Source organism: Danio rerio, chromosome 4 (assembly GCF_049306965.1).
Source record: "Danio rerio strain Tuebingen ecotype United States chromosome 4, GRCz12tu, whole genome shotgun sequence".
Lineage (NCBI taxonomy): Eukaryota > Metazoa > Chordata > Actinopteri > Cypriniformes > Danionidae > Danio > Danio rerio.
This window is the reverse complement of record NC_133179.1, coordinates 66,557,899-66,583,153: the sequence shown is the minus strand read 5'-3', so window position 1 is coordinate 66,583,153 and position 25,255 is coordinate 66,557,899. Positions and strand designations below refer to the sequence as shown.

The window sequence follows — 25,255 nt, the reverse complement described above, 5'->3', positions numbered from 1 at the left end:
ACTTAACAGTTAAGAAATAACATACAAAAACAGCTCAGTTATGACAAATACACACTCAGACCTCATGAATCTGACCTTGTATCTCAACAATGGTAACATCTCAAATGTTTTATGCTGCAATGCATGCTGGGAGTGGCACTGTACAAATATCCCAGTATGCATTGCGGTATAAATAAATGTTGTATAATGGTCTAACAGTTTTCTTTATTTGTGTTTTATTCTGCTGTTGTTTATGTTTAGACTTTCAGTTGCCTGTTTGTGAGTTAAACTGTTAATTTTGTTAAATTTTGTTAAATTTGTTTTCACCATTATTGAGGTTCATATGCTGATTATTGATGTCTCTTTGAGTGCGATTTACACCATAGAGCAGTGTTATTGTCCAAGATATTCTTAAAAACTTCCAGAAATCATTGCCATATATTTATATACATATAATGTAAAACAATAGATTTAACATTGAATAGGAGCAGTAAATTTTATTAAACGAAATGAGAACAGACTCTGCCATTTAATAGCAACATGAACATCACCAGATCTTATTTAGGTTTTTGGCTGGCTTGCCACAACAAAGGAGCTTTATAAACTAAGTTCTTAACAATTGCAGCAGCCAAGATATATAAATGATAAAAATGACAGGGCTAAGAGCCCAACTAAAGCAAACTCTGTTCTCCATGATGGTGACGTAAAACTTTAACTTTTTCTCAAGAAGAACTTTAGTAGATGTTATACAAAAATACATGTATTAAGTAATAAGTGTAGCTGGTGATGATGTTTGTAGAGTTGTTTATTCATCCGCTGATCATTTAAATGATTTAATCATTTGTTGTTCTTCAGGTTATTTCATTATAAAGCTGTGACTAAAGTTTTGTATGTTCTGTTCTTGTTTTTTCCCTTCACTATTTCTTCATTTATTCATTGTTAATCTTCCATTATCATTTAATTAGTCAGTTAATTAATGAATTTACTTCAGCTTTGCTACATGTTTCTTGAACACTCAGTAGTGTGGACACTTCAATAAAAACTGAAGTATATGCTCTGGGGTTTAAAGGGTTAAAGGTGTGAGAGGTAAAAACACAGTGTAAAATGTATTTTAACAGTAATATACTGTTAACTTAAACTACGGAAGTAGACTGTAAAAAAACAGTATATTGCTGGCAACCACAGCTGCCAGTAGATTACTGTTAAATCAAGGAAAAAACAGTATTTTACTGTAAGACCTGAAGCTAATTTCTTCTGTCTGTCACCGTTGTGGAGGAGAGTGGAGCCAGTGTATGAGTTAAAGATGAACAATGAACTGCTGATGTTATTCTGCATGGTTTTTTTCTATTTAAAGATAGTGGCTGTTTAGTTGCTGATGCAGTCAGAATCTCTCTGGTGATTCCAGATTTACATGTATGTGTGCTGTTGTGAAAAATAAGACATTAGAGTTAAACCGAACTTTTCTAATTAACTAAAATAAGTTATCATTATAAGTATGCTTCTAAGCATATATAGCACATTACCTCATAAACTCATTCAGCAGTTGACCAAGTTGAGGCAGTTGCTTTCAGTGAGCAAAATGAGTTCACTTGAGTGTTGTGTAAATCAATGTAGCCCATGTATTTTTACAGCAACATACTGTAAAATAACAGTACATTGCTGGCAACTGCAGCTGCCAGTATTTTACTGTTTTTTAACGGGACAATTTTTAACAGTGTATTATTCAACGTTACTGTAATGGTTATTCATTTAAACCAACTTGTTATAAAAATACTTAGTTTGCAATTGTTGTCTGAATTAATCTGCAACGAAATCTGTTATAACAGTACAAATCTTGAATGGTATAAGGGCTCTGATTGGCCATAGCGTTCATTGTAACTCGGAACACGATTGGCTGCCTTAACAAAGAATAGGGTGAATCTTGGTTCCAGCTCGGGACGTGATTGGCCAGCATGACCAAGAATTAAAAAAAATCTTGGTTCCAACTCAGAACGTGATTGGCCGGTGTAACCAAGAATAACCACAACTTACAGGTGACAGTATGCGCCACTAGCCCAGTCTGCACTGTGTGGCATATTTGCCGACATATAACAGAGACTGAAACATTGCTCACACTTGTCTGAGGTGGTCATTTTGACTGCAATCTTGTTTTAGGTTGGCACTTTGTTTTTGAATATTGTCTGCTTTTCGAATGCGTATCTGTGCTGCAGTAGAACGCCTTAGCCTCACAGCAAACATTTTGGTCTACAAGCTGTCACTGCCATCTTCCCAGGAGAGTGGCTGTACTGGTTTCTTCTGGAAGTCCTGAGGGATGTACGGGACCAAGACATTAGAGCAGTTGGGGCAGCCTTTGAACCCAGGAGAGCACCCCACAGGCTCTGTGCTGGCGGCCCCAGAAACTCGATTCACTCCAGAGTAGAACCGAACAACTCCGGCAGGGGCAAACCGCGACCGCACTGCACTGAGAGCAACGCAAAAAAATTCTGAACGAGCCAGCCAGGAGTCGAACCTAGAATCTTCTGATCCGTAGTCAGACGCGTTATCCATTGCGCCACTGGCCCAGTCCGCATCAGCTGTGCTCATTAGCATGGTCCTTGGAAAGAGGACACGGCTCGGTGAACATGGAGTTCCTAAAACGCATGCTGTGCTTTGTTGTCATGGCAAGTTGTGGTGTCGATAGGATGCTCTTACACCGAGCATGTGACAGTCCCTCCCAAGAAGAACTGTGATCCAGGCTCTGAGACTTTCTCTTCTCCAGGAGGAGGTTGCAAACGTTAGTTATTTTTGTCAGAGCAGCTGCAGCACACCTGGGTGGAGGCCCACAGCTAGACTTGAGGCCAACCTTTACGCACACCTTCCCTGGTGGTCTAGTGGTTAGGATTCGGTGCTCTCACCACCGCGGCCCGGGTTTGATTCCCGGTCAGGGAACTTCCTTTTCACCTCCATGCTGAACTTTGAGGATTGGTTAACTCAATTGGCGAAGGCAAGAAAGCGGTTCTGAGCGCAAAAGATGTCCTTCGAGCCGGAGTCGAACCAGCGACCTAAGGATTGCCATCATCCCACCTACAGTCCTCCGCTCTACCAACTGAGCTATCGAAGGCTTATGGGGAAGATCCACAACCACATCCTATAAGGTAGCTGCAGTCCGACCGCTGGCCAAAAGGGACAGAAGCAAAAGCACTCAAGCCTTCCCATACCGGGAGTCGAACTCGGGCCGCCTGGGTGAAAACCAGGAATCCTAACCGCTAGACCATATGGGAACTGCCACTCTTGAAACCCAGTCTTGGCACAAACTCCAGTTCATTCTGATCGCTGGCACGTCCCTGCTCCGCTTGCACAAGTGCCACTCATACACTTACGCACTCTCTCATACACAGTTTCTTGGTTTCCGTAAACCGAGAATCTTCTGATCCGTAGTCATAAGCGCTAACCTTTGTGCCACCGTCACTCTGTTCAGCACCTTGTTAGCACTTTGCTTGAAGCAAGGACAAGGCTCTGTCAACCCGGAGTTCCTTCACCACACATTCTGCTTTGTTTTTATGGCAAGAGGTTGTGTGGATGGGATGCTCTTACAGGATTCCTGACAGTCCCTCCATAGAAGACCTGAGATCCAGGGTCGGAGACTCTCTCCTCTCCAAGAGTAGGTTAAAAGCAATGGTTTCTTTTGTGTCTGTGTGTCAGAGCCCTTAGGTGTTGCTGCAGCTCAGAGACCTACAAGTGGAGGAGATTACACTGCAAGTCGGCTGGATGACCTCTAAGTGGTAGGCACTTATACCGCACGTAGGCTGGGTTTGCGATTGATGTAGCTGTAGTAGACATTCATAAAAATAAAAAAAATATATAAACTGCTTACTCTGAGGTTGTGTTTAGGGTTGGGGTAGGAGTAAAATTGAATAAAACACAGCAGGTTACCGTGTGGTTGGGCCTAGGGCTGGGGTAGGTGTGATTTTAATAAACTGCGATAGGTTGTATTCTGTGCCATGTACGAGACATTGAATCAATGAAACCCACATGGAGGTTTGTTACTGTGAGGTTGGGTTAAGAGTTGGGGTAGGTTGGGAGGTTGATAAAACACAGCAGGAAACTGTGAGGTTGGTTTAAGGATTGGGGTAGGTTTGACATTCAAACATAACTGGTTGGACGCAGTGTCTTGTACCAGACATTAAATGAATGAAAACTCCAGGAGGTTTTTACAGCCCACTTGGGGCTGACCAGGTCGTTTGGAGCAGGCTCCGATTTCTATTTATACCTTTCTCAGTCAGGTAACTTCCTTTTCAGTAGTATGAGCGTCTGCACTGTGTGGCATATTTGCCGACGTATAACAGAGACTGAAACATTGCTCACACTTGTCTGAGGTGGTCATTTTGACTGCAATCTTGTTTTAGGTTGGCACTTTGTTTTTGAATATTGTATGCTTTTCGTATGCGTATCTGTGCTGCAGTAGAACGCCTTAGACTCACAGCAAACATTTTGGTTTACAAGCTGTCACTGCTGTCTACCCAGGAGAGTGGCTGTACTGGTTTCTTCTGGAAGTCCTGAGGGATGTACGGGACCAAGACATGAGAGCGGTAGGGGCAGCCTTTGAACCCAGGAGAGCACCCCACAGGCTCTGTGCTGGCGGCCCCAGAAACTCGATTCACTCCAGAGTAGAACCGAACAACTCCGGCAGGGGCAAACCGCGACCACACTGCACTGAGAGCAATGCAAAAAAATCCTGAACGAGCCAGCCAGGAGTCGAACCTAGAATCTTCTGATCCATAGTCAGACGCATTATCCATTGCGCCACTGGCCCAGTGCGCATCAGCAGTGCTCATTAGCATGGTCCTTGGAAAGAGGACACGGCTCGGTGAACATGGAGTTCCTAAAACGCATGCTGTGCTTTGTTGTCATGGCAAGTTGTGGTGTCGATAGGATGCTCTTACACCGAGCATGTGACAGTCCCTCCCAAGAAGAACTGTGATCCAGGCTCTGAGACTTTCTCTTTTCCAGGAGGAGGTTGCAAACGTTAGTTATTTTTGTCAGAGCAGCTGCAGCACACCTGGGTGGAGGCCCACAGCTAGACTTGAGGCCAACCTTTACGCAGACCCTCCCTGGTGGTCTAGTGGTTAGGATTCGGCGCTCTCACCGCCGCGGCCCGGGTTTGATTCCCGGTCAGGGAACTTCCTTTTCACCTCCATGCTGAACTTTGAGGAGTGGTTAACTCACTTTGCGAAGGCAAGAAAGCGGCTCTGAGCGCAAAAGATGTCCTTCGAGCCGGAGTCGAACCAGCAGCCTAAGGATTGCCATCATCCCACCTACAGTCCTCCGCTCTACCAACTGAGCTATCGAAGGCTTACGGGGCAGCGCCACAACCACATCCTATAAGGTAGCTGCAGTCCGACCGCTGGCCAAAAAGGACAGAAGCAAAAGCACTCAAGCCTTACCATACCGGGAGTCGATCCCAGGCGGCCTGGGTGAAAATCAGGAATCCTAACCGCTAGACCATATGGGAACTGCCACTCTTGAAACCCAGTCTTGGCACAAACTCCAGTTCATTCTGATCGCTGGCACGTCCCTGCTCCGCTTGCACAAGTGCCACTCATACACTTACGCACTCTCTCATACACAGTTTCTTGGTTTCCGTAAACCGAGAATCTTCTGATCCGTAGTCAAAAGCGCTAACCTTTGTGCCACCGTCACTCTGTTCAGCACCTTGCTTGAAGCAAGGACAAGACTCTGTCAACCCGGAGTTCCTTCACCACACATTCTGCTTTGTTTTTATGGCAAGAGGTTGTGTGGATGGGATGCTCTTACAGGATTCCTGACAGTCCCTCCATAGAAGACCTGAGATCCAGGGTCGGAGACTCTCTCCTCTCCAAGAGTAGGTTAAAAGCAATGGTTTCTTTTGTGTCTGTGTGTCAGAGCCCTTAGGTGTTGCTGCAGCTCAGAGACCTACAAGTGGAGGAGATTACACTGCAAGTCGGCTGGATGACCTCTAAGTGGTAGGCACTTATACCGCACGTAGGCTGGGTTTGCGATTGATGTAGCTGTTGTAGACATTCATAAAAATAAAAAAATATATAAACTGCTTACTCTGAGGTTGTGTTTAGGGTTGGGGTAGGAGTAAAATTGAATAAAACACAGCAGGTTACCGTGTGGTTGGGCCTAGGGCTGGGGTAGGTGTGATTTTAATAAACTGCGATAGGTTGTATTCTGTGCCATGTACGAGACATTGAATCAATGAAACCCACATGGAGGTTTGTTACTGTGAGGTTGGGTTAAGAGTTGGGGTAGGTTGGGAGGTTGATAAAACACAGCAGGAAACTGTGAGGTTGGTTTAAGGATTGGGGTAGGTTTGACATTCAAACATAACTGGTTGGACGCAGTGTCTTGTACCAGACATTAAATGAATGAAAACTCCAGGAGGTTTTTACAGCCCACTTGGGGCTGACCAGGTCGTTTGGAGCAGGCTCCGATTTCTATTTATACCTTTCTCAGTCAGGTAACTTCCTTTTCAGTAGTATGAGCGTCTGCACTGTGTGGCATATTTGCCGACGTATAACAGAGACTGAAACATTGCTCACACTTGTCTGAGGTGGTCATTTTGACTGCAATCTTGTTTTAGGTTGGCACTTTGTTTTTGGATATTGTATGCTTTTCGAATGCGTATCTGTGCTGCAGTAGAACGCCTTAGCCTCACAGCAAACATTTTGGTTTACAAGCTGTCACTGCTGTCTTCCCAGGAGAGTGGCTGTACTGGTTTCTTCTGGAAGTCCTGAGGGATGTACGGGACCAAGACATGAGAGCGGTTGGGGCAGCCTTTGAACCCAGGAGAGCACCCCACAGGCTCTGTGCTGGCGGCCCCAGAAACTCGATTTACTCCAGAGTAGAACCGAACAACTCCGGCAGGGGAAAACCGCGACCGCACTGCACTGAGAGCAACGCAAAAAAATGCTGAACGAGCCAGCCAGGAGTCGAACCTAGAATCTTCTGATCCGTAGTCAGACGCGTTATCCATTGCGCCACTGGCCCAGTCCGCATCAGCAGTGCTCATTAGCATGGTCCTTGGAAAGAGGACACGGCTCGGTGAACATGGAGTTCCTTAAAAGCATGCTTTGCTTTGTTGTCATGGCAAGTTGTGGTGTCGATAGGATGCTCTTACACCGAGCATGTGACAGTCCCTCCCAAGAAGAACTGTGATCCAGGCTCTGAGACTTTTCTCCGGGAGGAGGTTGCAAACGTTAGTTATTTTTGTCAGAGCAGCTGCAGCACACCTGGGTGGAGGCCCACAGCTAGACTTGAGGCCAACCTTTACGCAGACCTTCCCTGGTGGTCTAGTGGTTAGGATTCAGCGCTCTCACCGCCGCGGCCCGGGTTCGATTCCCGGTCAGGGAACTTCCTTTTGACCTCCATGCTGAACTTTGAGGAGTGGTTAACTCACTTGGCGAAGGCAAGAAAGCGGCTCTGAGCGCAAAAGATGTTCTTCGAGACGGAGTCGAACCAGCGACCTAAGGATTGCCATCATCCCACCTACAGTCCTCCGCTCTACCAACTGAGCTATCGAAGGCTTACGGGGCAGTTCCACAACCACATCCTATAAGGTAGCTGCAGACCGACCGCTGGCCAAAAAGGACAGAAGCAAAAGCACTCAAGCCTTCCCATACCGGCAGTCGAACCCAGGCCGCCTGGGTGAAAACCAGGAATCCTAACCGCTAGACCATATGGGAACTGCCACACTGGAAACCCAGTCTTGGCACAAACTCCAGTTCATTCTGATCGCTGGCACGTCCCTGCTCCGCTTGCACAAGTGCCACTCATACACTTACGCACTCTCTCATACACAGTTTCTTGGTTTCCGTAAACCGAGAACCTTCTGATCCGTAGTCATAAGCGCTAACCTTTGTGCCACAGTCACTCTGTTCAGCACCTTGTTAGCACTTTGCTTGAAGCAAGGACAAGGCTCTGTCAACCCGGAGTTCCTTCACCACACATTCTGCTTTGTTTTTATGGCAAGAGGTTGTGTAGATGGGATGCTCTTACAGGATTCCTGACAGTCCCTCCATAGAAGACCTGAGATCCAGGGTCGGAGACTCTCTCCTCTCCAAGAGTAGGTTAAAAGCAATGGTTTCTTTTGTGTCTGTGTGTCAGAGCCCTTAGGTGTTGCTGCAGCTCAGAGACCTACAAGTGGAGGAGATTACACTGCAAGTCGGCTGGATGACCTCTAAGTGGTAGGCACTTATACCGCACGTAGGCTGGGTTTGCGATTGATGTAGCTGTTGTAGACATTCATAAAAATAAAAAAATATATAAACTGCTTACTCTGAGGTTGTGTTTAGGGTTGGGGTAGGAGTAAAATTGAATAAAACACAGCAGGTTACCATGTGGTTGGGCCTAGGGCTGGGGTAGGTGTGATTTTAATAAACTGCGATAGGTTGTATTCTGTGCCATGTACGAGACATTGAATCAATGAAACCCACATGGAGGTTTGTTACTGTGAGGTTGGGTTAAGAGTTGGGGTAGGTTGGGAGGTTGATAAAACACAGCAGGAAACTGTGAGGTTGGTTTAAGGATTGGGGTAGGTTTGACATTCAAACATAACTGGTTGGACGCAGTGTCTTGTACCAGACATTAAATGAATGAAAACTCCAGGAGGTTTTTACAGCCCACTTGGGGCTGACCAGGTCGTTTGGAGCAGGCTCCGATTTCTATTTATACCTTTCTCAGTCAGGTAACTTCCTTTTCAGTAGTATGAGCGTCTGCACTGTGTGGCATATATGCCGACGTATAACAGAGACTGAAACATTGCTCACACTTGTCTGAGGTGGTCATTTTGACTGCAATCTTGTTTTAGGTTGGCACTTTGTTTTTGAATATTGTATGCTTTTCGAATGCGTATCTGTGCTGCAGTAGAACGCCTTAGCCTCACAGCAAACATTTTGGTTTACAAGCTGTCACTGCTGTCTTCCCAGGAGAGTGGCTGTACTGGTTTCTTCTGGAAGTCCTGAGGGATGTACGGGACCAAGACATGAGAGCGGTTGGGGCAGCCTTTGAACCCAGGAGAGCACCCCACAGGCTCTGTGCTGGCGGCCCCAGAAACTCGATTCACTCCAGAGTAGAACCGAACAACTCCGGCAGGGGCAAACCGCGACCGCACTGCACTGAGAGCAACGCAAAAAAATCCTGAACGAGCCAGCCAGGAGTCGAACCTAGAATCTTCTGATCCGTAGTCAGACGCGTTATCCATTGCGCCACTGGCCCAGTCCGCATCAGCAGTGCTCATTAGCATGGTCCTTGGAAAGAGGACACGGCTCGGTGAACATGGAGTTCCTAAAACGCATGCTGTGCTTTGTTGTCATGGCAAGTTGTGGTGTCGATAGGATGCTCTTACACCGAGCATGTGACAGTCCCTCCCAAGAAGAACTGTGATCCAGCCTCTGAGACTTTCTCTTCTCCAGGAGGAGGTTGCAAACGTTAGTTATTTTTGTCAGAGCAGCTGCAGCACACCTGGGTGGAGGCCCACAGCTAGACTTGAGGCCAACCTTTACGCAGACCTTCCCTGGTGGTCTAGTGGTTAGGATTCGGCGCTCTCACTGCCGCAGCCCGGGTTCGATTCCCGGTCAGGGAACTTCCTTTTCACCTCCATGCTGAACTTTGAGGAGTGGTTAACTAACTTGGTGAAGGCAAGAAAGCGGCTCTGAGCGCAAAAGGTGTCCTTCGAGCCGGAGTCGAACCAGCGACCTAAGGATTGCCATCATCCCACCTACAGTCCTCCGCTCTACCAACTGAGCTATCGAAGGCTTTCGGGGCAGTTCCACAACCACATCCTATAAGGTAGCTGCAGTCCGACCGCTGGCCAAAAAGGACAGAAGCAAAAGCACTCAAGCCTTCCCATACCGGGAGTCGAACCCGGGCCACCTGGGTGAAAACCAGGAATCCTAACTGCTAGACCATATGGGAACTGCCACTCTTGAAACCCAGTCTTGGCACAAACTCCAGTTCATTCTGATCGCTGGCACGTCCCTGCTCCGCTTGCACAAGTGCCACTCATACACTTACGCACTCTCTCATACACAGTTTCTTGGTTTCCGTAACCGAGAATCTTCTGATCCGTAGTCATAAGCGCTAACCTTTGTGCCACCGTCACTCTGTTCAGCACCTTGTTAGCACATTGCTTGAAGCAAGGACAAGACTCTGTCAACCCGGAGTTCCTTCACCACACATTCTGCTTTGTTTTTATGGCAAGAGGTTGTGTGGATGGGATGCTCTTACAGGATTCCTGACAGTCCCTCCATAGAAGACCTGAGATCCAGGGTCGGAGACTCTCTCCTCTCCAAGAGTAGGTTAAAAGCAATGGTTTCTTTTGTGTCTGTGTGTCAGAGCCCTTAGGTGTTGCTGCAGCTCAGAGACCTACAAGTGGAGGAGATTACACAGCAAGTCGGCTGGATGACCTCTAAGTGGTAGGCACTTATGCCGCATGTAGGCTGGGTTTGCGATTGATGTAGCTGTAGTAGACATTCAAAAAAATAAAAAAATATATAAACTGCTTACTCTGAGGTTGTGTTTAGGGTTGGGGTAGGAGTAAAATTGAATAAAACACAGCAGGTTACCGTGAGGTTGGGCCTAGGGCTGGGGTAGGTGTGATTTTAATAAACTGCGATAGGTTGTATTCTGTGCCATGTACGAGACATTGAATCAATGAAACCCACATGGAGGTTTGTTACTGTGAGGTTGGGTTAAGAGTTGGGGTAGGTTGGGAGGTTGATAAAACACAGCAGGAAACTGTGAGGTTGGTTTAAGGATTGGGGTAGGTTTGACATTCAAACATAACTGGTTGGACGCAGTGTCTAGTACCAGACATTAAATGAATGAAAACTCCAGGAGGTTTTTACAGCCCACTTGGGGCTGACCAGGTCGTTTGGAGCAGGCTCCGATTTCTATTTATACCTTTCTCAGTCAGGTAACTTCCTTTTCAGTAGTATGGGCGTCTGCACTGTGTGGCATATTTGCCGACGTATAACAGAGACTGAAACATTGCTCACACTTGTCTGAGGTGGTCATTTTGACTGCAATCTTGTTTTAGGTTGGCACTTTGTTTTTGAATATTGTATGCTTTTCGAATGCCTATCTGTGCTGCAGTAGAACGCCTTAGCCTCACAGCAAACATTTTGGTCTACAAGCTGTCACTGCTGTCTTCCCAGGAGAGTGGGTGTACTGGTTTCTTCTGGAAGTCCTGAGGGATGTACGGGACCAAGATATGAGAGCAGTTGGGGCAGACTTTGATCCCAGGGGAGCACCCCACAGGCTCTGTGCTGGCAGCCCCAGAAACTTGATCCACTCCAAAGTAGAACCAAACAACTCTGGCAGGGGCAAACTGCAACTGCAGTGCACTGACTGAGAGCAATGCAATAAATCCTGATCGAGCCAGCCAAAACTCGAATCTAGAATCTTCTGATCAGTCAGACACGTTATCCATTGCGCCACTGGCACACACTGTTCAAGGAATGCTCATTAGCATGCTGTTTGGAAAGAGGACATGGACCGGTAAACATGGAGTTCCTTCAACGCATGCTGTGCTTTGTTGTCATGGCAAGTTGTGGTGTCGATAGGATGCTTTTACACAGAGCATGTGACAGTCCCTCCATAGAAGAACTGTGAACCAGGCTCTGAGACTTTCTCTTCTCCAGGAGGAGGTTGCAAACGTTAGAGTTATTTTTGTCAGAGCAGCTGCAGCACACCTGGGTGGAGGCCCACAGCTAGGCTAGAGGGCAACCTTTAGCCAGGCCTTCCCTGGTGGTCTTGTGGTTAGGACTTAGTGCTCTTACCACTGTGGCCTGGGTTCAATTCCTTGTCAGGGAGCTTCCTTTTCACCTCCATGGTAAACTTCGAGCAGTGTTGCCGATGATCTCTTCACGAAAGCAGCTCTGAATGCAAAAGATGTCCTTCGAGCCGCACTGTAAGACGTAATAAGACACACTCTGGCACAGACATCCAGTCTGCACGCTGGAATACACGCTATTATCTCATGGTTGAGACGCAGCTTCAAAAATTAGTTTCAAACCGGAAGTACAAATTTGCTTGAAATAACGCAAAAACAACCAATTTACACTTTTTAGTGAAATATTTGTGTCCTAATAGTGTTTTTAGCAGTGTGGGACACATATATGACTGTCAACAGCTAAATAAATGTGTTTTGGAGTTTCGTGACCCTTTAAGGTACAAATGGTAGAGAAAATACACACATGAAAATCTTACTTTGTTTTTCTTTTAACTAAGTATATTTTTATATGTTTTGTTGTTTTGTCTCAAATTATTTTATTTAGGACACAAATGCCTCAAATGCAGCTTTAACATCATTGGAATAAATTATATTTTAACATATTCAAATGGAAAAGCTAACATATTAAAAAGGAATAATTATTTACAAGGTTACTTTTATATCTGCATTTTTATAAACTAAAGCAGTTTTGTCCCAAACCTTTGAAAAATAGTCCATGTTGTCTTTATATTTTTAGATGCTTCATTTATTACTGATTTTACTTTATGCTTTCAAAATATGTAATTATGCATTTGAAGTGATATTGTGCTATTTTGCTACATAGTAGAAGTGAACTAGTTTTGTTTTGTGTTAAAGCCACAATGGCCCTGCATAAAAGGGCTTTACTGGGACCTTATAGGCACATTTTGTGCCTGGACTCAACTTAGTATTAGTGGGACCTAACTTGTTAATTACTAAATGCCCACAGAGCATGCTCATAGGACATACTTCTGACCCAGATAGTATACCTATACTTCGCCCATTGTGGCTATATACACTACACTTTGTGCTGACTTGCTATGGGCCCACAGTGAACGTCTGTTTTGAGTGGGCCAGCCCACAGTTTGGGCTAGCGACATTGTATATGTTTTTGGTATAGACATGTTAGTTTGGAAATTTGTGCATTAAACATTCAAAACTATTGTATAATAGGCTAAGAGAGACAATAGAAAAGCATATCTTAATTAAGATATAAACTGGATCCAATTAAAATGTTGTAGAAATTATCCTAAAGGATTTTTATGTATTGTACTTTAAAACAATCCTATAGGAATGGTTGCAAAATATGATCATAATTCTAATTGAAATCCTTCAAAGAAATCCGATAGGACGCTTCTTTTTTGTCTGTATAATCGTACAAGTTATACTGATTTAGATCAGAAGTCCACAACATGTTCATTAACTGAAAACACAGCTGAATGTGCTACAATTAACATATAAACACCCTAGACAGCACAGCACATCACCACTGCTTTTTCTGTGACAGACATAGGTCTCATCTAGGATTTGAACCCAGGATCTCTCGCACCTTAAGTGAGAATCATAGCACGAGACCAACAAGCCCTGAAGAAGAGTCTTGTTGAAGGCATACAAGAGATACTTGATAGAAATTAGTGACATGGCCCAGTGGCCTAATGGATAAGGCACCAGCCTTCGAAGCTGGGGATTGTGGGTTCAAGTCCCACCTGGGTTGTCTTTGATGCAGTTCATTTGAAGTTGGCTGTGCAGCACAATCCAGTGTGACCTTCAAAAAGCTAGGTTCATACCCTTAGGTCAAAAAGACATGACAATGGAAAACTCGTCAGAGAAGCTGTTTTGTCATTAGGTGTACACACCAGATCGTCTGAAAGCAATAGGGATCCTGAAGTGCTGTTTTCTGAGTTACAAGAACTTCTTGAGCCAGATACTTGGGGACGTGCAAATTTGTTATCTTTGTTTGGATTCATCGGATCTCTTTCTGCTGCTAAATTAGACCAAAACAGTCATTATTTCATAAACAAATTGTAATATATTTTACATTTTTTAAAAAACACGTTTCACTCTCTTCTTTCCCGATGGCGAGTTATAAAGGTAAAGTTTTTTTTATATTCACACATTCGTTCATTTAGAAGTCTCTATATTGTTTACCATTTAATTTTGAATATTCGGTCAGAATTAGCATGCAAGTATGACTTAAAAACAACATTAACACTGTTTATTTGACTGTGACCAATGTTGTACTTTGATAGTCATTGGCTGCTAACATGATTTCGCTATTTAGAGTTTGCAAATAACACTGTTATGATATTATACTACCAGAACTTTTAGCAAAGGTGAAACTTTTTATTTCTTTACGACAAAATAATTATGCCAGAAATGTTTCTGGATGAGGTATTTATGTGATTTATACATAATAGGGGTGTTCTGATTGGTCTTAAAGCATCACTAAATTGTGCAGGCATTACAGGTCAAACAATTTGTTACATTTATCAAAATAAACAATAAGGCTCTTAAAGCACTGCTTTGAGAAATGTAGATTCGTCATATTTCAAATACCTCAAGTGAAACGAAGTCATTTGTTTTATTATTTTATCACTGACAGTGTCCTTGTCCTTGTGTAAAATTATTTCAGTTTAAGATCAAGTGTAAAATAAAATGTTGTATAGACAACAATGAGCAAATAGGACAATAGTGTACAATATGTAAATAAAACCCCAAATTTAAATCTTTTCATCATATACTTTAATTAAACATTTCAAAGCTTGGAAGTATTGTTTACAAATAGACAAAAAGTGTCTCTATGGCCTTTAAAGTATGTGGTAGTTGTGCCAGTACTATTGAAATTGAGTCAATGTCATGAAAGGAAAAATCGACCATACTTTGTTAATGCAAATTCCTATATGTAGCCTTGTGATGTAAGCAGTTAAACCATTTAAATAGTTTTATTCTTAAAAAGGGCCATAATGAAAATCTGAGTTTTTCTCAAAAGTAATTAACTAGTACTCAGTGTAGTTTTTTAAAAGAGTAATTTGTAATATATTAGTATTATTTACTAAAACTTGTCATCTGTGAGAGAACATCAACAAATAAAATACAAAAATCACAGGCACATTTAGTGCAGGCTTATTATATTATTAATATATGATAAATTATTATTGTTGTTAATAAATGTTTTTTTTTAATTGTATAAATCGATAGATAGTTCCAATGCAGTATTTTTATTAATTGCTGAGAAGACATTGCAGGTGTTCAATACATTGCGTGTCAATTTTGGTTTATTATATTCTTAATTATAAATATATTATTAACTAATTATTATATCTTATTAATGTTTTCTTTAATAAATCAATAGATGGTTCCTATGCAATGCTTTAATGGGTTGCTGAGAATACATTTCAGGTGTTCAATATGTTGCGTGTCAGTTTTGAAAATAAAAATAGGTGCTGGAAAAAGTGTTTAAAAAACCTTGGTTTTCATTAGGCTGTGTCTGTATGAACTCTGTATGAAATCAGTGTCACATTTTTAATCGTTTGGTGATGGTTAATTAAGATCTCTTGGTCGTCAGATCATGTGATGTATTTTGCTGAACTGTGCTCAAATGTTATAAATGTAAAAACACCACATTTTGAAGTGTGACTGCAGTATGTCAATTTAGTTTGTGTGTGCTGCGCTCATAGACTTTAGAAAACGGCGGAAAGTCAAATCATCCAAATAAATTTTTATGATGGACAGAAGTTGCAGAGGCTGCAAACGTATAAAACATGAGCCAGTATTTAGTTTATATACACTATATACAACTGCAATGAACCAGCTTTTGGGGGTGGGGGCAGCTTGTGAAAGGTTGAGAACCCCTGGTCTATTGGGCTAGTTTAAATACTATTTTAAGATGTCACTATGCAGAGTGAGTGCATTTTCCCTCCTTCTTCTGGTTTAAAGATAAAGCTCTGGAAGTTGACAAAATCAAATAAACCCAACCTGGTTATGGCGATGTTAAATGATTTGACAATGCTTGATATAAACCGTAAAGTTTACTTTAGTTTGTGATCAACTCTGGAGCAAATGCAGCTTAAAGTGTGACGTGCAGCAAACAGCCAATTACAAGACACACAAGTGCAGCAAACAGCCAATCACAATACACACAAGTGCATCAAACAGCCAATCTCAAGACACATGAGAGTCAGTTTGACTCATTTCTCCAGAATCAGTGATTTCACTGAATTCACTTCTTTGTTCCAGATTATAGATATATCATAATATAAAAAAAATAATAATAATGAATCTAAATACATTTATTTTTAGTAATATGGGAGTTTTCACATTGCATCTTTAAAGGCAACAAGTTGTCTACAGAGACTGTAATTGTCTTCAGAAAGAAAACTTGTTTATTTTCTCAAATTAGTCCATCAAAATAAATGTGTAGTGTTTTGAAATCAAAGTCTTCATTTGTTACCCATAACACATCAAGAGTTGATCAAGTTAAAATCTCATAATCTGACACAAATCTGATCTTTCGTAACTGGCAAATGGCATTGTCTGAACAGGGCTTCAGGGAGTCTGTATCGGTCGCTCACTGTCATTGCCTTACAGCGAGTTCACACCACAGGAGTTTATCCACTAACAAGTTTTGTGAAACTGCAGACAAAAGCACAAAATTGGATGTAAATCTTTGTTTGTTCAGGCGAGTGACAATCTAACAATGTGAATTATCAAAAACACAATCTGAGGGTGTAGGACAGTGTTCCCTGCATCTCCTCAAATATTTTCTCCTCCCTAATCTTTCTAATTCTCTTTTCAGAGCCGATCATTTGTTTGGTAAATTAATAAACTATTTGCAAATGTGCACTGTGCACAAATATGGTTATTGGTTCATAATAAGTTGAAGCACATTGTTATATTTTGCTGTATTTGGCTTAACCGTTCTTGTGTGGCTTGCCAATGTATAGATGACTCTAACAGATGAAATAAGGAAGCTGACCAAAGTTCTTACAGGGAGAAGACTTTATTGAAGACAACTAATAGTGTAGGTCCTCATCAGTGATGTTAACTCATCCGTCTTCAAGTACCTTAAACCAAAGTACAGTCTGTGAGACACTACTTTATAACAAACAGCGTAACTGCGTAACCAGGGCCGGCACGGAGAGAGAGGGCAGCGTCCGCGACACCTGCCTTACCACCCGCATCCTCAGTTATGTCTGCAACACCTCCCTCACCACCCGCGTCCTCAGTTATATCCGCGCATAGGGCGGCAGAAAAGAGGTACACGATACCTTGCTTCATTTTCATAACCGGTCACTTTCGTTTTCACATTGGGGTTTAGGGCGGCGTGACTGTCTTCTGACTAGAGCGGCAGTTCAGCTTGATCCGGCCCTGCATGTAAGCAATAACTGAGGTAAAAAAACTCTGGTTATTTATAGTGAGTTTGGAATCATCTGATTGGTAAATCATGTTTTAGCTAATGCTGGACCAGCTGTGGACAATCATAAGCATGTGATCCTCTCAAAAGTAGTTTATAAATAAACTTCACTTGAATGAACAGCCAAACTACATGAAAAAGCTGCCGTTTTGAATATACCCGTGTTTGTGTGGACAAGGCCTCATTTTTCAGGACTCTGCTCTGCATTGTGAAGCTTCAAGTGAGCGCTGAGGCTTCTTTTATGGGTAAAGCCCTTTCCACACTCACTGCATCTAAAATGATCCTCTCTTGAGTGAGTCTTCATGTGTCGCCTAATGTAGTCTTTGCGTGTGAGTTTAATTCCACACTGATCACATGTGAACACTATGGTTCCAGTGTGACCATTCATGTGGTTCATGAGGCTAGATTTGGTTGAGAAGCTCTTTTCACACTGAGCACATCCAAACGGGTTCTCTCCGGTGTGAGTTCTCATGTGGTGTTTGAGTGAGCTTTTATATGTGAAACTTTTACCACACTCTGTGCATGTGTAAGGTTTCTCTCCAGTGTGAATCCTCATGTGGATGTCAAGGTTTTGTTTTTTAACAAAACTTTTCCCACACTGTGTGCAAGTAAATCTTTTCTCTCCAGTGTGAGTTCTCATGTGGACTTCAAGATTGCCATTTTGCTTAAAACTCTTTCCACACTGAGGGCAAGAGTAAGGCCTCTCCTCAGTGTGAATTCTCATGTGCATTATCAAGTTTCCTGCATGATAGAAGCTCTTTCCACACTGTTGGCATGTGTACGGCCTCTCTCCAGTGTGAATTCTCATGTGGGTTTTAAAGTTTTCTTTTTGACAAAAACTCTTTCCACACTGTTCACAGGTGTAAGGCTTCTCCCCAGTGTGAATTCTCATGTGCACTGTTAAGTTTCCTATAGTATAGAAGCTTTTTCCACACTGTTTGCAGGTGCAAGTTTTCTCCCCTTTGTGAACTCTCATGTGAACATCAAGCTTTGGCTTTTGACTAAAAGTCTTTCTACGCTGTTTACTGCTGAAATTACACTTAGATTTGGATTTCCGAGGTCTTCCACGTGATGAAGTTTTTTTAGTCAGTGTGCGTTTTTCATCAGTCATTATGTCTTGGTGTTTCTCTTCCATTTCATTCCATTGATGAGTCTCTTCTTTCAGCACCATCAGGTCTTAAAAAACAACAAAAAAGTGAACTTTAGTATGAAGCCACAAAGCGATAAGCATGAAATGGATGTTTCACCCACAAATAAAAATAACCAATTAACATTTACTCTCCGTCATGTGGTTTTAAACATTTCCTGTCTTTTGAAACACAAAGGAAGCTTGCATTTTTTTTACAATATCTTGTGCTCAAAAGAACCAAGGGATAACTTTTTAATGGAGAGTAAAAGGTGAGGCTAATTTTAAATATTTCATTTTTTTTTATTTTTACAAGATGTAAAATAAGTCATTGGTGTTCCCAGAATGCGTCTGAGGTTTCGGCTCAAAATCAGATCATATACCTTGCAGAATATTTCATTTTGGGGGTCAGAGGAAAACCAAGCTGTTTTTGTGCCTGTGGCTTTAAATGCAAATGATCAAATGCACTCGCTCTAGATTACTCAGGTTGTGTTCCCTCATGTGTATCTTCCACTGGATTTAAACATTTGTAACTTGCTTAGAAGACCCGATTGAGACAAATCCTGCATGTTTATAGCTAGTACGCATAATTCAGCTTATATTAGTGAGTTTGCATTATTGTAAATAACTTATGCAAATGTTTCTCAGTACTGGTTTGCAGCTGGACAGGTATCCGCTGTTGAAAACATATGCTTGATAAGTTGGTGGTTCATTCCACTGTGGCGACCCCTGATAAATAAAGGGACTAAGCCGAAGGAAAATGAATGAATGAACTTTTGCAAAAGCTTAATGCCACGCTTTCTGTAAACTGTGATGAGGAGATGGCGAGATGACATCCCAGGTGAAAAAAATATATAATTAAATGCAATTAAAATACACTTAAATACCCGCAAATACATTTTAAGTACATTGTTATTTTTTTGTGTTAAATAAAAGTTTGGTGGTTTTACACTATAAGTATACTAAATAAGTATGTTTATACTTCATTAGGACTCTAGTACACTTGACAAAAGTATATTAAATACCAGTAATACTTAAATACATGTTTAGTGTACTACAATAAAGTACACTACAGAAAAAACACCCAAAAGAGTTTTATTAGTGTGTTTTTTTCAAAAGTGTGCTTTAAATGCTTTAAACATTAGTTGATTTTTAGTACACTGTTTAAGTTTAAAATAAGTTAATATATAGAACATCTATTAGTAATGTAATATAGTAGAAGTACATTTTCCCAAAAGTTGTACTTAAGAACACTTAATGTGAATGCAATTATCACTGACACTTAAATTGATTTTGAGTGTGGTAATCTTACCAAAACATTATTGTCTTGAAGTATGTGTGTGTTGTGGGTCAAGGAATGATCAGAAAATCCAAGAATGGGCATGCAGAAGGGATGATATGTTTGTGTATATCCAGTGTAGTCAATAATATGATAATCTAAGGATACATATGTTTTACATTGCATATTCTAAAATTGTTCTGGACTGTTTATCCTTCTACTTAATTATCTTTTGTCTAACCAATTACGTGAGGATGTCTAAACAATCTAATGACATAGGTTTGTTGACTCTGTTAGCATAAATATCACTGTATCCTGAATGTAAGGAAGGTCCACCTGTGGAGCTCATGGAGAGTGCTGAAGCTGATTTCTTGCTGTCAAAACTACAAAAAAAGTAATTAAATTTCCTTCTATTTTATTTAATTCTATTTAACTCTTTGTTTTTATTCATCGCAACTGGTCTTTCACTGTTCTTAAAATGTACTTAATACTAATTTTTAGTACATTAAATACAAAATTAGTTTGGGAAAATCGAGCACTTTTAATACAGTATTTAGCACACTTTTTTTTTTTTACAATTTGTATATTCTTTTAATATATTACTATTATACTTTAAATTAGTCATAAATATATTTAATATGTAATATTAATAATATTTAATAAATATGTTTAAAAGTAGGGTTCAAGTGTATTTCTAGTTGTAACTAAATATATATTTTTTAAAATACAGATATAGTATGTTAAAAGCACATTTTAGTTTAATTTTTAGGGTGTCTCAATAGCACAGTTGAGTACACTTAGATGGTATTAAGTTTATCTTAACATATACTTAATAATATCTTTTAGTACATCAAGTACAAAATTAGTGTGTAAAAATAGAGCAATTTTAGAACATTATTTAAAAGATGTACTTTGTGTACTTAAATTGTATTTTAGCACACTTTTTCACATTTTGTATATTGTTTTAATATATTACTATTATACTTTAAGCTATTCTCAAAAATATTTATAAATGTTTAAAATTAGGGTTCAAGCAAATTTCTAGTTGTAACTAAACATATATTTTTTTTAAATACAGATATAGTATGTTAAAAGCACATTTTAGTTCAATTTCCAGGTGTCTCAATAGCACAGTTGAGTACACTTAGATGGTGTTAAGTTTATCCTAACATATACTTAATACTATCTTTTAGTACATTAAGTACAAAATTAGTGTGCGAAAATAGAGCACTTTTAGTACATTACTGAAAAGTGTACTAAGTATACTCAAAGTGCATTGTAGTGCACTTTTTTCTTTTTTTTTTTTACCTGGGCAAGCAAAGAGATCCGCATGCTGTAGGCTATTACATAAATGCGAACTCAACTTTTAATACTGCAGTCACAACATTTGTCATTGAAAATTGAAAACGCCACAGGTAGTTGGTAGATCTGTGTAAAAAAGGCCTGCCGCTACAGCTGGAAAAAATCCTAAAGGAAACACTGATATAACTTATGCAAATGCTTCCCAGTACTGGGTTGTAGCTGGAAGGACATCCGCTGTTTAAAACATATGCTAAAAAAGATAGTGGTTCATTCCACTGTGGTAACCCTTGATGAATAAAGGGACTAATGCTGAGTTCAGACTGCATGATTTTCAAAATATTCGTGTTACAGATGTTTTTCTCACTGCATGACTATCTGGTCTAGCGTTTTGTCATTGGTTTGTCTACACTGCAAGATGGATCGGCGACAGGGAGTTTCACACTGCATGACTATACAAAAGGACAATCACAGACAACTTTGTCCAAACTATGTCTTACAGCCAAAAACACGTGGTATATCTTTTGTTATTAACTACATAATGAGAAATAAGCCTTTATTGGGGTAGAAAATGTATATATTTGCTCACCTGGCATGGTTTCCGCTACATTCATTCTTCCATGGCAGGGCACCACGACAAAATTCATCCCGCCATGGCTACATTACAGCTTCTCATTCAAAACATTTATTTTTTTAATAGCCGGTAATAACGTATTAAACGCCAAAACGTATTAAAAGGTTGAGCGAATTATAACCGCGCAAACTTCTCTGTAATCGTAGTAGTGCTGTGTATTATTTGTTTACCCCGTTAAGAATAAGTACTGACTGGCTGACTGACAGATGCGTGAGGCCAGCAAACACGATCTATAGCCGTTTCACTTTACTTCAGGACGCATTAATATCGTTCTGTAGGTCTATTAGAGACATTCATAAATGTACAAGCAAAGAGATCTGCATGCTGTAGGCTATTACATAAATGTGATCTCGACTTCTAATACTGGGGTCACGACAATTCTCATTGAAATAACACCACAGGTAGTTGGTAGATCTGTCTAAAAAAGGCCTGCCGCTACAGCTGGAAAAAATCCTAGAGGAAACTCTGCCTGGGTTTTGAAGGGAACTAGCAATTACTCTTCAACTTTTTTCCTTTTTTGGCCCAGTTGAGCCAAAGGAAAATGAATGAATGAACTTATGCAAATGCTTAATGCCAGTTTGCTGTAAACTGGAGTAATGAGGAGATAGCAAGATGACATACTTTGCAACTTGTTTTCATTCACTTGTACTTTTGTCTTTGTTTTATTGTCTTTGTGCATGAGGCTTAGCTGAAGTCCTACATGATGACATTTTATATACCTGACAAGATGCAGAAATGCCATCAAAAAAGGTGACCTGCTGTTTGTCTAATCAGGGACAGTGACAACATAAATATACAAATAATAATGTTAACCCTGTGGTTGGGAATGTGTAATGTCTGTTAATGAACATCTAGGATTATTTGTTAGCCCCTGGTATAGCATGAGCAGTGTGGAACGTGCTTACTGATAACCAAGGATTTTGTTATTCAGAGTTAGAATGACCAAGGATTATCCATTTGAAGTGTGAAAAGCCCTAAAAATACTCAGCATCAGTTCTCAGCATAAACAGAGCACAAAGACAAACAGCGACATACAAAAATTGTCAATCATGTCATAGCAGTGACCTGATCTCATATGCTAATGTTTTAGAACTTCCAATTCAAGTGCCTCTTGGAGAAATGACCAGGAATAATAAATGGCAGAAAACGGTCACACTACTTGCTCTGCAAACAAGTGTGTTCATGACTATACATACAAACAAAAATAATAAAAATAGAAATTTTGACTTTGCAACATTAAGCAGCATTAGGCAAGGGCTAGTATAAGATTCTAATTCTAATAACCTTGAATAAAAATATCAGTTTCATGGAACTGTGATTACTGCTCTAAAATGAATATTTTTTTATGTCTGGGTAAAAAAACAAACAGTTTTCCCCTTTGAACACAATATTTTTTTTTTGAGAAAATTTGAAAATATTTTGGAGCAGTAAACATGTCAGGCTGAATAATTCTAATGAATCATTGGCTTTTGCTGTCTTCATTAGTTTCAGAAACACAGATTTCTTTATGATTTAAAACGGCATCTTTTGATATCTTTTCTGCTGGAGATACTGTTGTCCTGAAAAACTTAAAACATAAAAACCTTACATATACAGTAGTAATGATATAGCAGAATATTTTCTCAGCTTTATACCTTGAAAATTGTTATCGTCCCATGCCTTAGCAGCATAACACTGTTTTTAGGATCTAAAAATTAATTCTTTAAATAAAGTCTCAAGCAAAAAGATTCCAATGTCTGCTGGTACACAAAGAATATGGTCAAAATTCTAATAAACTTTACACTCAAATGTTTGCATATCATCAGCATGCTGTAATCCATTTCTTAAGCAGAAAAAGTCATTTTTAGACTAGTTTGTTGGCCAGTTGTAGTCAGTGCAATGCTAAACGTTATTGTTCTACTATAATTTGTTTATTTTGCCTCATGTTGTCCCAAAACATCATCAATATAGTTTACTGTACAATGTTTTATAATAATTAATTACTTTAGTGTCCATTTCATTCAGCATGTTTAAAATTGTGGGCATCCACGTTTTTGACATGCTTTAAACCAGGATTTCTGCAGGTTTCACCAAGTTAAATTTAGGACTTTTTAAGATCATTATGAATGAAAATTTATACTCATAAAGGGCTAAAAGCTAAGGAATTTTTCAAATGGCCCAGATGAAAATGGTTTTTATTTGCCCTTAAAGAATATTATGATTTTAATACATTTAATAATACAATAATAAATGAATAATATAAAATTACAATATTTTAGATATTTCTTAGCAAAAGATTTTAAATATTGTGTAAAAATAAGCCTTTACTTGTATCCATACACTTTTTCCCAACATAAACTTTGAAAAAATACAAAAAAAATTAACAAATGTTTTAAAAGTTTTTAAAACTATAATAAACTAAATCTATGCACAACAATCTGTCCAGGTCAATGTCCTCAGCAGTAAATACACGGATCACATTTAAACAAATGTTATTGTAAAAGAAATAATTAAACTATTATGATAAATAGAGTTAAAATGTCCTTTTTTAATTAAAAAGTTGAAAGTTTTATTGAGATGGATTGTTGGTGATTGTATGGGTTTTGGCCAGATTGGGTAGTAAATCATGAACAAAGGAAAATGAATTTTTGTTTTAAAAAGATTTAAGACCTACAACACAATATTTCAGAAAAATTTAAGACTTTTTAAGGCCTAAAATTTAGATTTTGGAATTTAAGACATTTTATGATTCGCGGAAACCCTGTTTAAATACAATAGCCCTGGTAATTATTTATTATAATAATGTGGTTCTAACTCTGATACTATAAGTAACAACCAGTAACAACTACTAGAAACAAGTTTAAACCCATAAAGAATTTGGTAAAAAAAAAAAAAAAAAAAAGGAATTTACAATAATACATAAAATAATGACAAAAGACATGAGAACAAGTAACAAGAAAGAAACTTATTCCTGTCTTTATATGAGTGCTTATGTGCATTTAGGAGAACTAGGCAGCACACTCAGGGCTGCAAGATGGATTTAATTTAGTATTCTTATTATTAAAATATATCTGAATGAGGATCAAATGACTGAGTTGGTGTTTGAGAATAAAAACGAACCTGTTTGTTCCTGCAGATCTTCCTGTTTGACTGTGAATGTTTCTTCAATCTTCAAATCTTCACTCTCCTCTTTAATAAACGCCATCTTTATAACAGTGTGGAGATCAGTCGCTTCAGCAGGAGTTTTCCTCTGTGTTTGGACACTTTATCCTGTTTAAAATAAAAAAAACATTGAACAGAAACAAAATAACTTCTCTTTAAAAGTGTCTTCATATGAATAATCAGCAAAAAGAAATCGGGTAAAACGTTTCTTTAAAACTTATTACACACTTTATTCAAACAATAGCTCTCAAATAATGAGAGATTATAGATTATAGAAATAGTACTACGTTGTATAAAAAGGTAAAGAATATTTCCAACAGCAGGGACATAATTTAATATCGTTTAAAAAACCTAAAACTTCAGAACTTTAACTTTAAATCGGTTTATATCTGTAAACCTTTTAAAACAAACCTTACTCCAGTTGAACCAGCGCTGATGCGGCGCCGCCTGATGACGTCACAGGCTACGCCAAAATAAAAGTCTTTTTTTAATCTAATAATCTAATTTCAATTTTGCATTTTATTTAAAATGTTTAACAAATGTTTATATTAATTTACTGATTCAATTTACTCTAACATTGCAGAAAACACATTATGTTTACCAATCACACT

General features: G+C 39.7%; 2 protein-coding genes and 16 non-coding genes across 19 annotated transcripts in view; 5 read left to right on the top strand and 13 right to left on the bottom strand.

Annotated features, from left to right (window-relative positions):
- The window catches only part of LOC141381810 (uncharacterized), a 201,291-nt gene that overhangs the window by 112,798 nt on the left and 63,238 nt on the right, over positions 1-25,255 (bottom strand). The gene's annotated exons all lie outside the window — the stretch shown is intronic.
- On the bottom strand, positions 2,468-2,540 carry trnar-acg (transfer RNA arginine (anticodon ACG)). The gene has a single exon. It is a non-coding gene; the product is annotated as a tRNA-Arg (tRNA).
- Positions 2,836-2,907, top strand: trnae-cuc (transfer RNA glutamic acid (anticodon CUC)). Its single transcript has one exon. It is a non-coding gene; the product is annotated as a tRNA-Glu (tRNA).
- On the bottom strand, positions 2,993-3,079 carry trnay-gua (transfer RNA tyrosine (anticodon GUA)). Its single transcript is given in 2 exon segments — positions 2,993-3,028; positions 3,043-3,079. It is a non-coding gene; the product is annotated as a tRNA-Tyr (tRNA).
- On the bottom strand, positions 3,168-3,239 carry trnae-uuc (transfer RNA glutamic acid (anticodon UUC)). The gene has a single exon. It is a non-coding gene; the product is annotated as a tRNA-Glu (tRNA).
- trnah-aug (transfer RNA histidin (anticodon AUG)) lies at positions 4,699-4,771 on the bottom strand. Its single transcript has one exon. It is a non-coding gene; the product is annotated as a tRNA-His (tRNA).
- On the top strand, positions 5,067-5,138 carry trnae-cuc (transfer RNA glutamic acid (anticodon CUC)). Its single transcript has one exon. It is a non-coding gene; the product is annotated as a tRNA-Glu (tRNA).
- Positions 5,224-5,310, bottom strand: trnay-gua (transfer RNA tyrosine (anticodon GUA)). The gene is given in 2 exon segments: positions 5,224-5,259; positions 5,274-5,310. It is a non-coding gene; the product is annotated as a tRNA-Tyr (tRNA).
- trnar-acg (transfer RNA arginine (anticodon ACG)) lies at positions 6,918-6,990 on the bottom strand. Its single transcript has one exon. It is a non-coding gene; the product is annotated as a tRNA-Arg (tRNA).
- Positions 7,282-7,353, top strand: trnae-cuc (transfer RNA glutamic acid (anticodon CUC)). The gene has a single exon. It is a non-coding gene; the product is annotated as a tRNA-Glu (tRNA).
- trnay-gua (transfer RNA tyrosine (anticodon GUA)) lies at positions 7,439-7,525 on the bottom strand. Its single transcript is given in 2 exon segments — positions 7,439-7,474; positions 7,489-7,525. It is a non-coding gene; the product is annotated as a tRNA-Tyr (tRNA).
- trnae-uuc (transfer RNA glutamic acid (anticodon UUC)) lies at positions 7,614-7,685 on the bottom strand. The gene has a single exon. It is a non-coding gene; the product is annotated as a tRNA-Glu (tRNA).
- On the bottom strand, positions 9,144-9,216 carry trnar-acg (transfer RNA arginine (anticodon ACG)). Its single transcript has one exon. It is a non-coding gene; the product is annotated as a tRNA-Arg (tRNA).
- trnae-cuc (transfer RNA glutamic acid (anticodon CUC)) lies at positions 9,512-9,583 on the top strand. Its single transcript has one exon. It is a non-coding gene; the product is annotated as a tRNA-Glu (tRNA).
- trnay-gua (transfer RNA tyrosine (anticodon GUA)) lies at positions 9,669-9,755 on the bottom strand. Its single transcript is given in 2 exon segments — positions 9,669-9,704; positions 9,719-9,755. It is a non-coding gene; the product is annotated as a tRNA-Tyr (tRNA).
- On the bottom strand, positions 9,844-9,915 carry trnae-uuc (transfer RNA glutamic acid (anticodon UUC)). Its single transcript has one exon. It is a non-coding gene; the product is annotated as a tRNA-Glu (tRNA).
- Positions 13,394-13,466, top strand: trnar-ucg (transfer RNA arginine (anticodon UCG)). Its single transcript has one exon. It is a non-coding gene; the product is annotated as a tRNA-Arg (tRNA).
- si:dkey-237m9.1 lies at positions 16,736-25,104 on the bottom strand. Of its 2 annotated transcripts, none has more exons than XM_017355606.4 (3): positions 25,056-25,104; positions 24,603-24,752; positions 16,736-18,341 (listed from the first exon to the last, which is right to left on the bottom strand). In XM_017355606.4, the coding sequence occupies exons 2-3, from the start codon at positions 24,685-24,687 to the stop codon at positions 17,347-17,349; spliced, it is 1,080 nt and encodes a 359-aa protein (XP_017211095.1). In that variant the 5' UTR covers positions 24,688-24,752; positions 25,056-25,104; the 3' UTR covers positions 16,736-17,346. The 2 variants fall into 2 exon arrangements, with proteins under 2 accessions (XP_017211095.1, XP_073804852.1); XM_073948751.1 differs by having other exon boundaries at positions 25,061-25,104.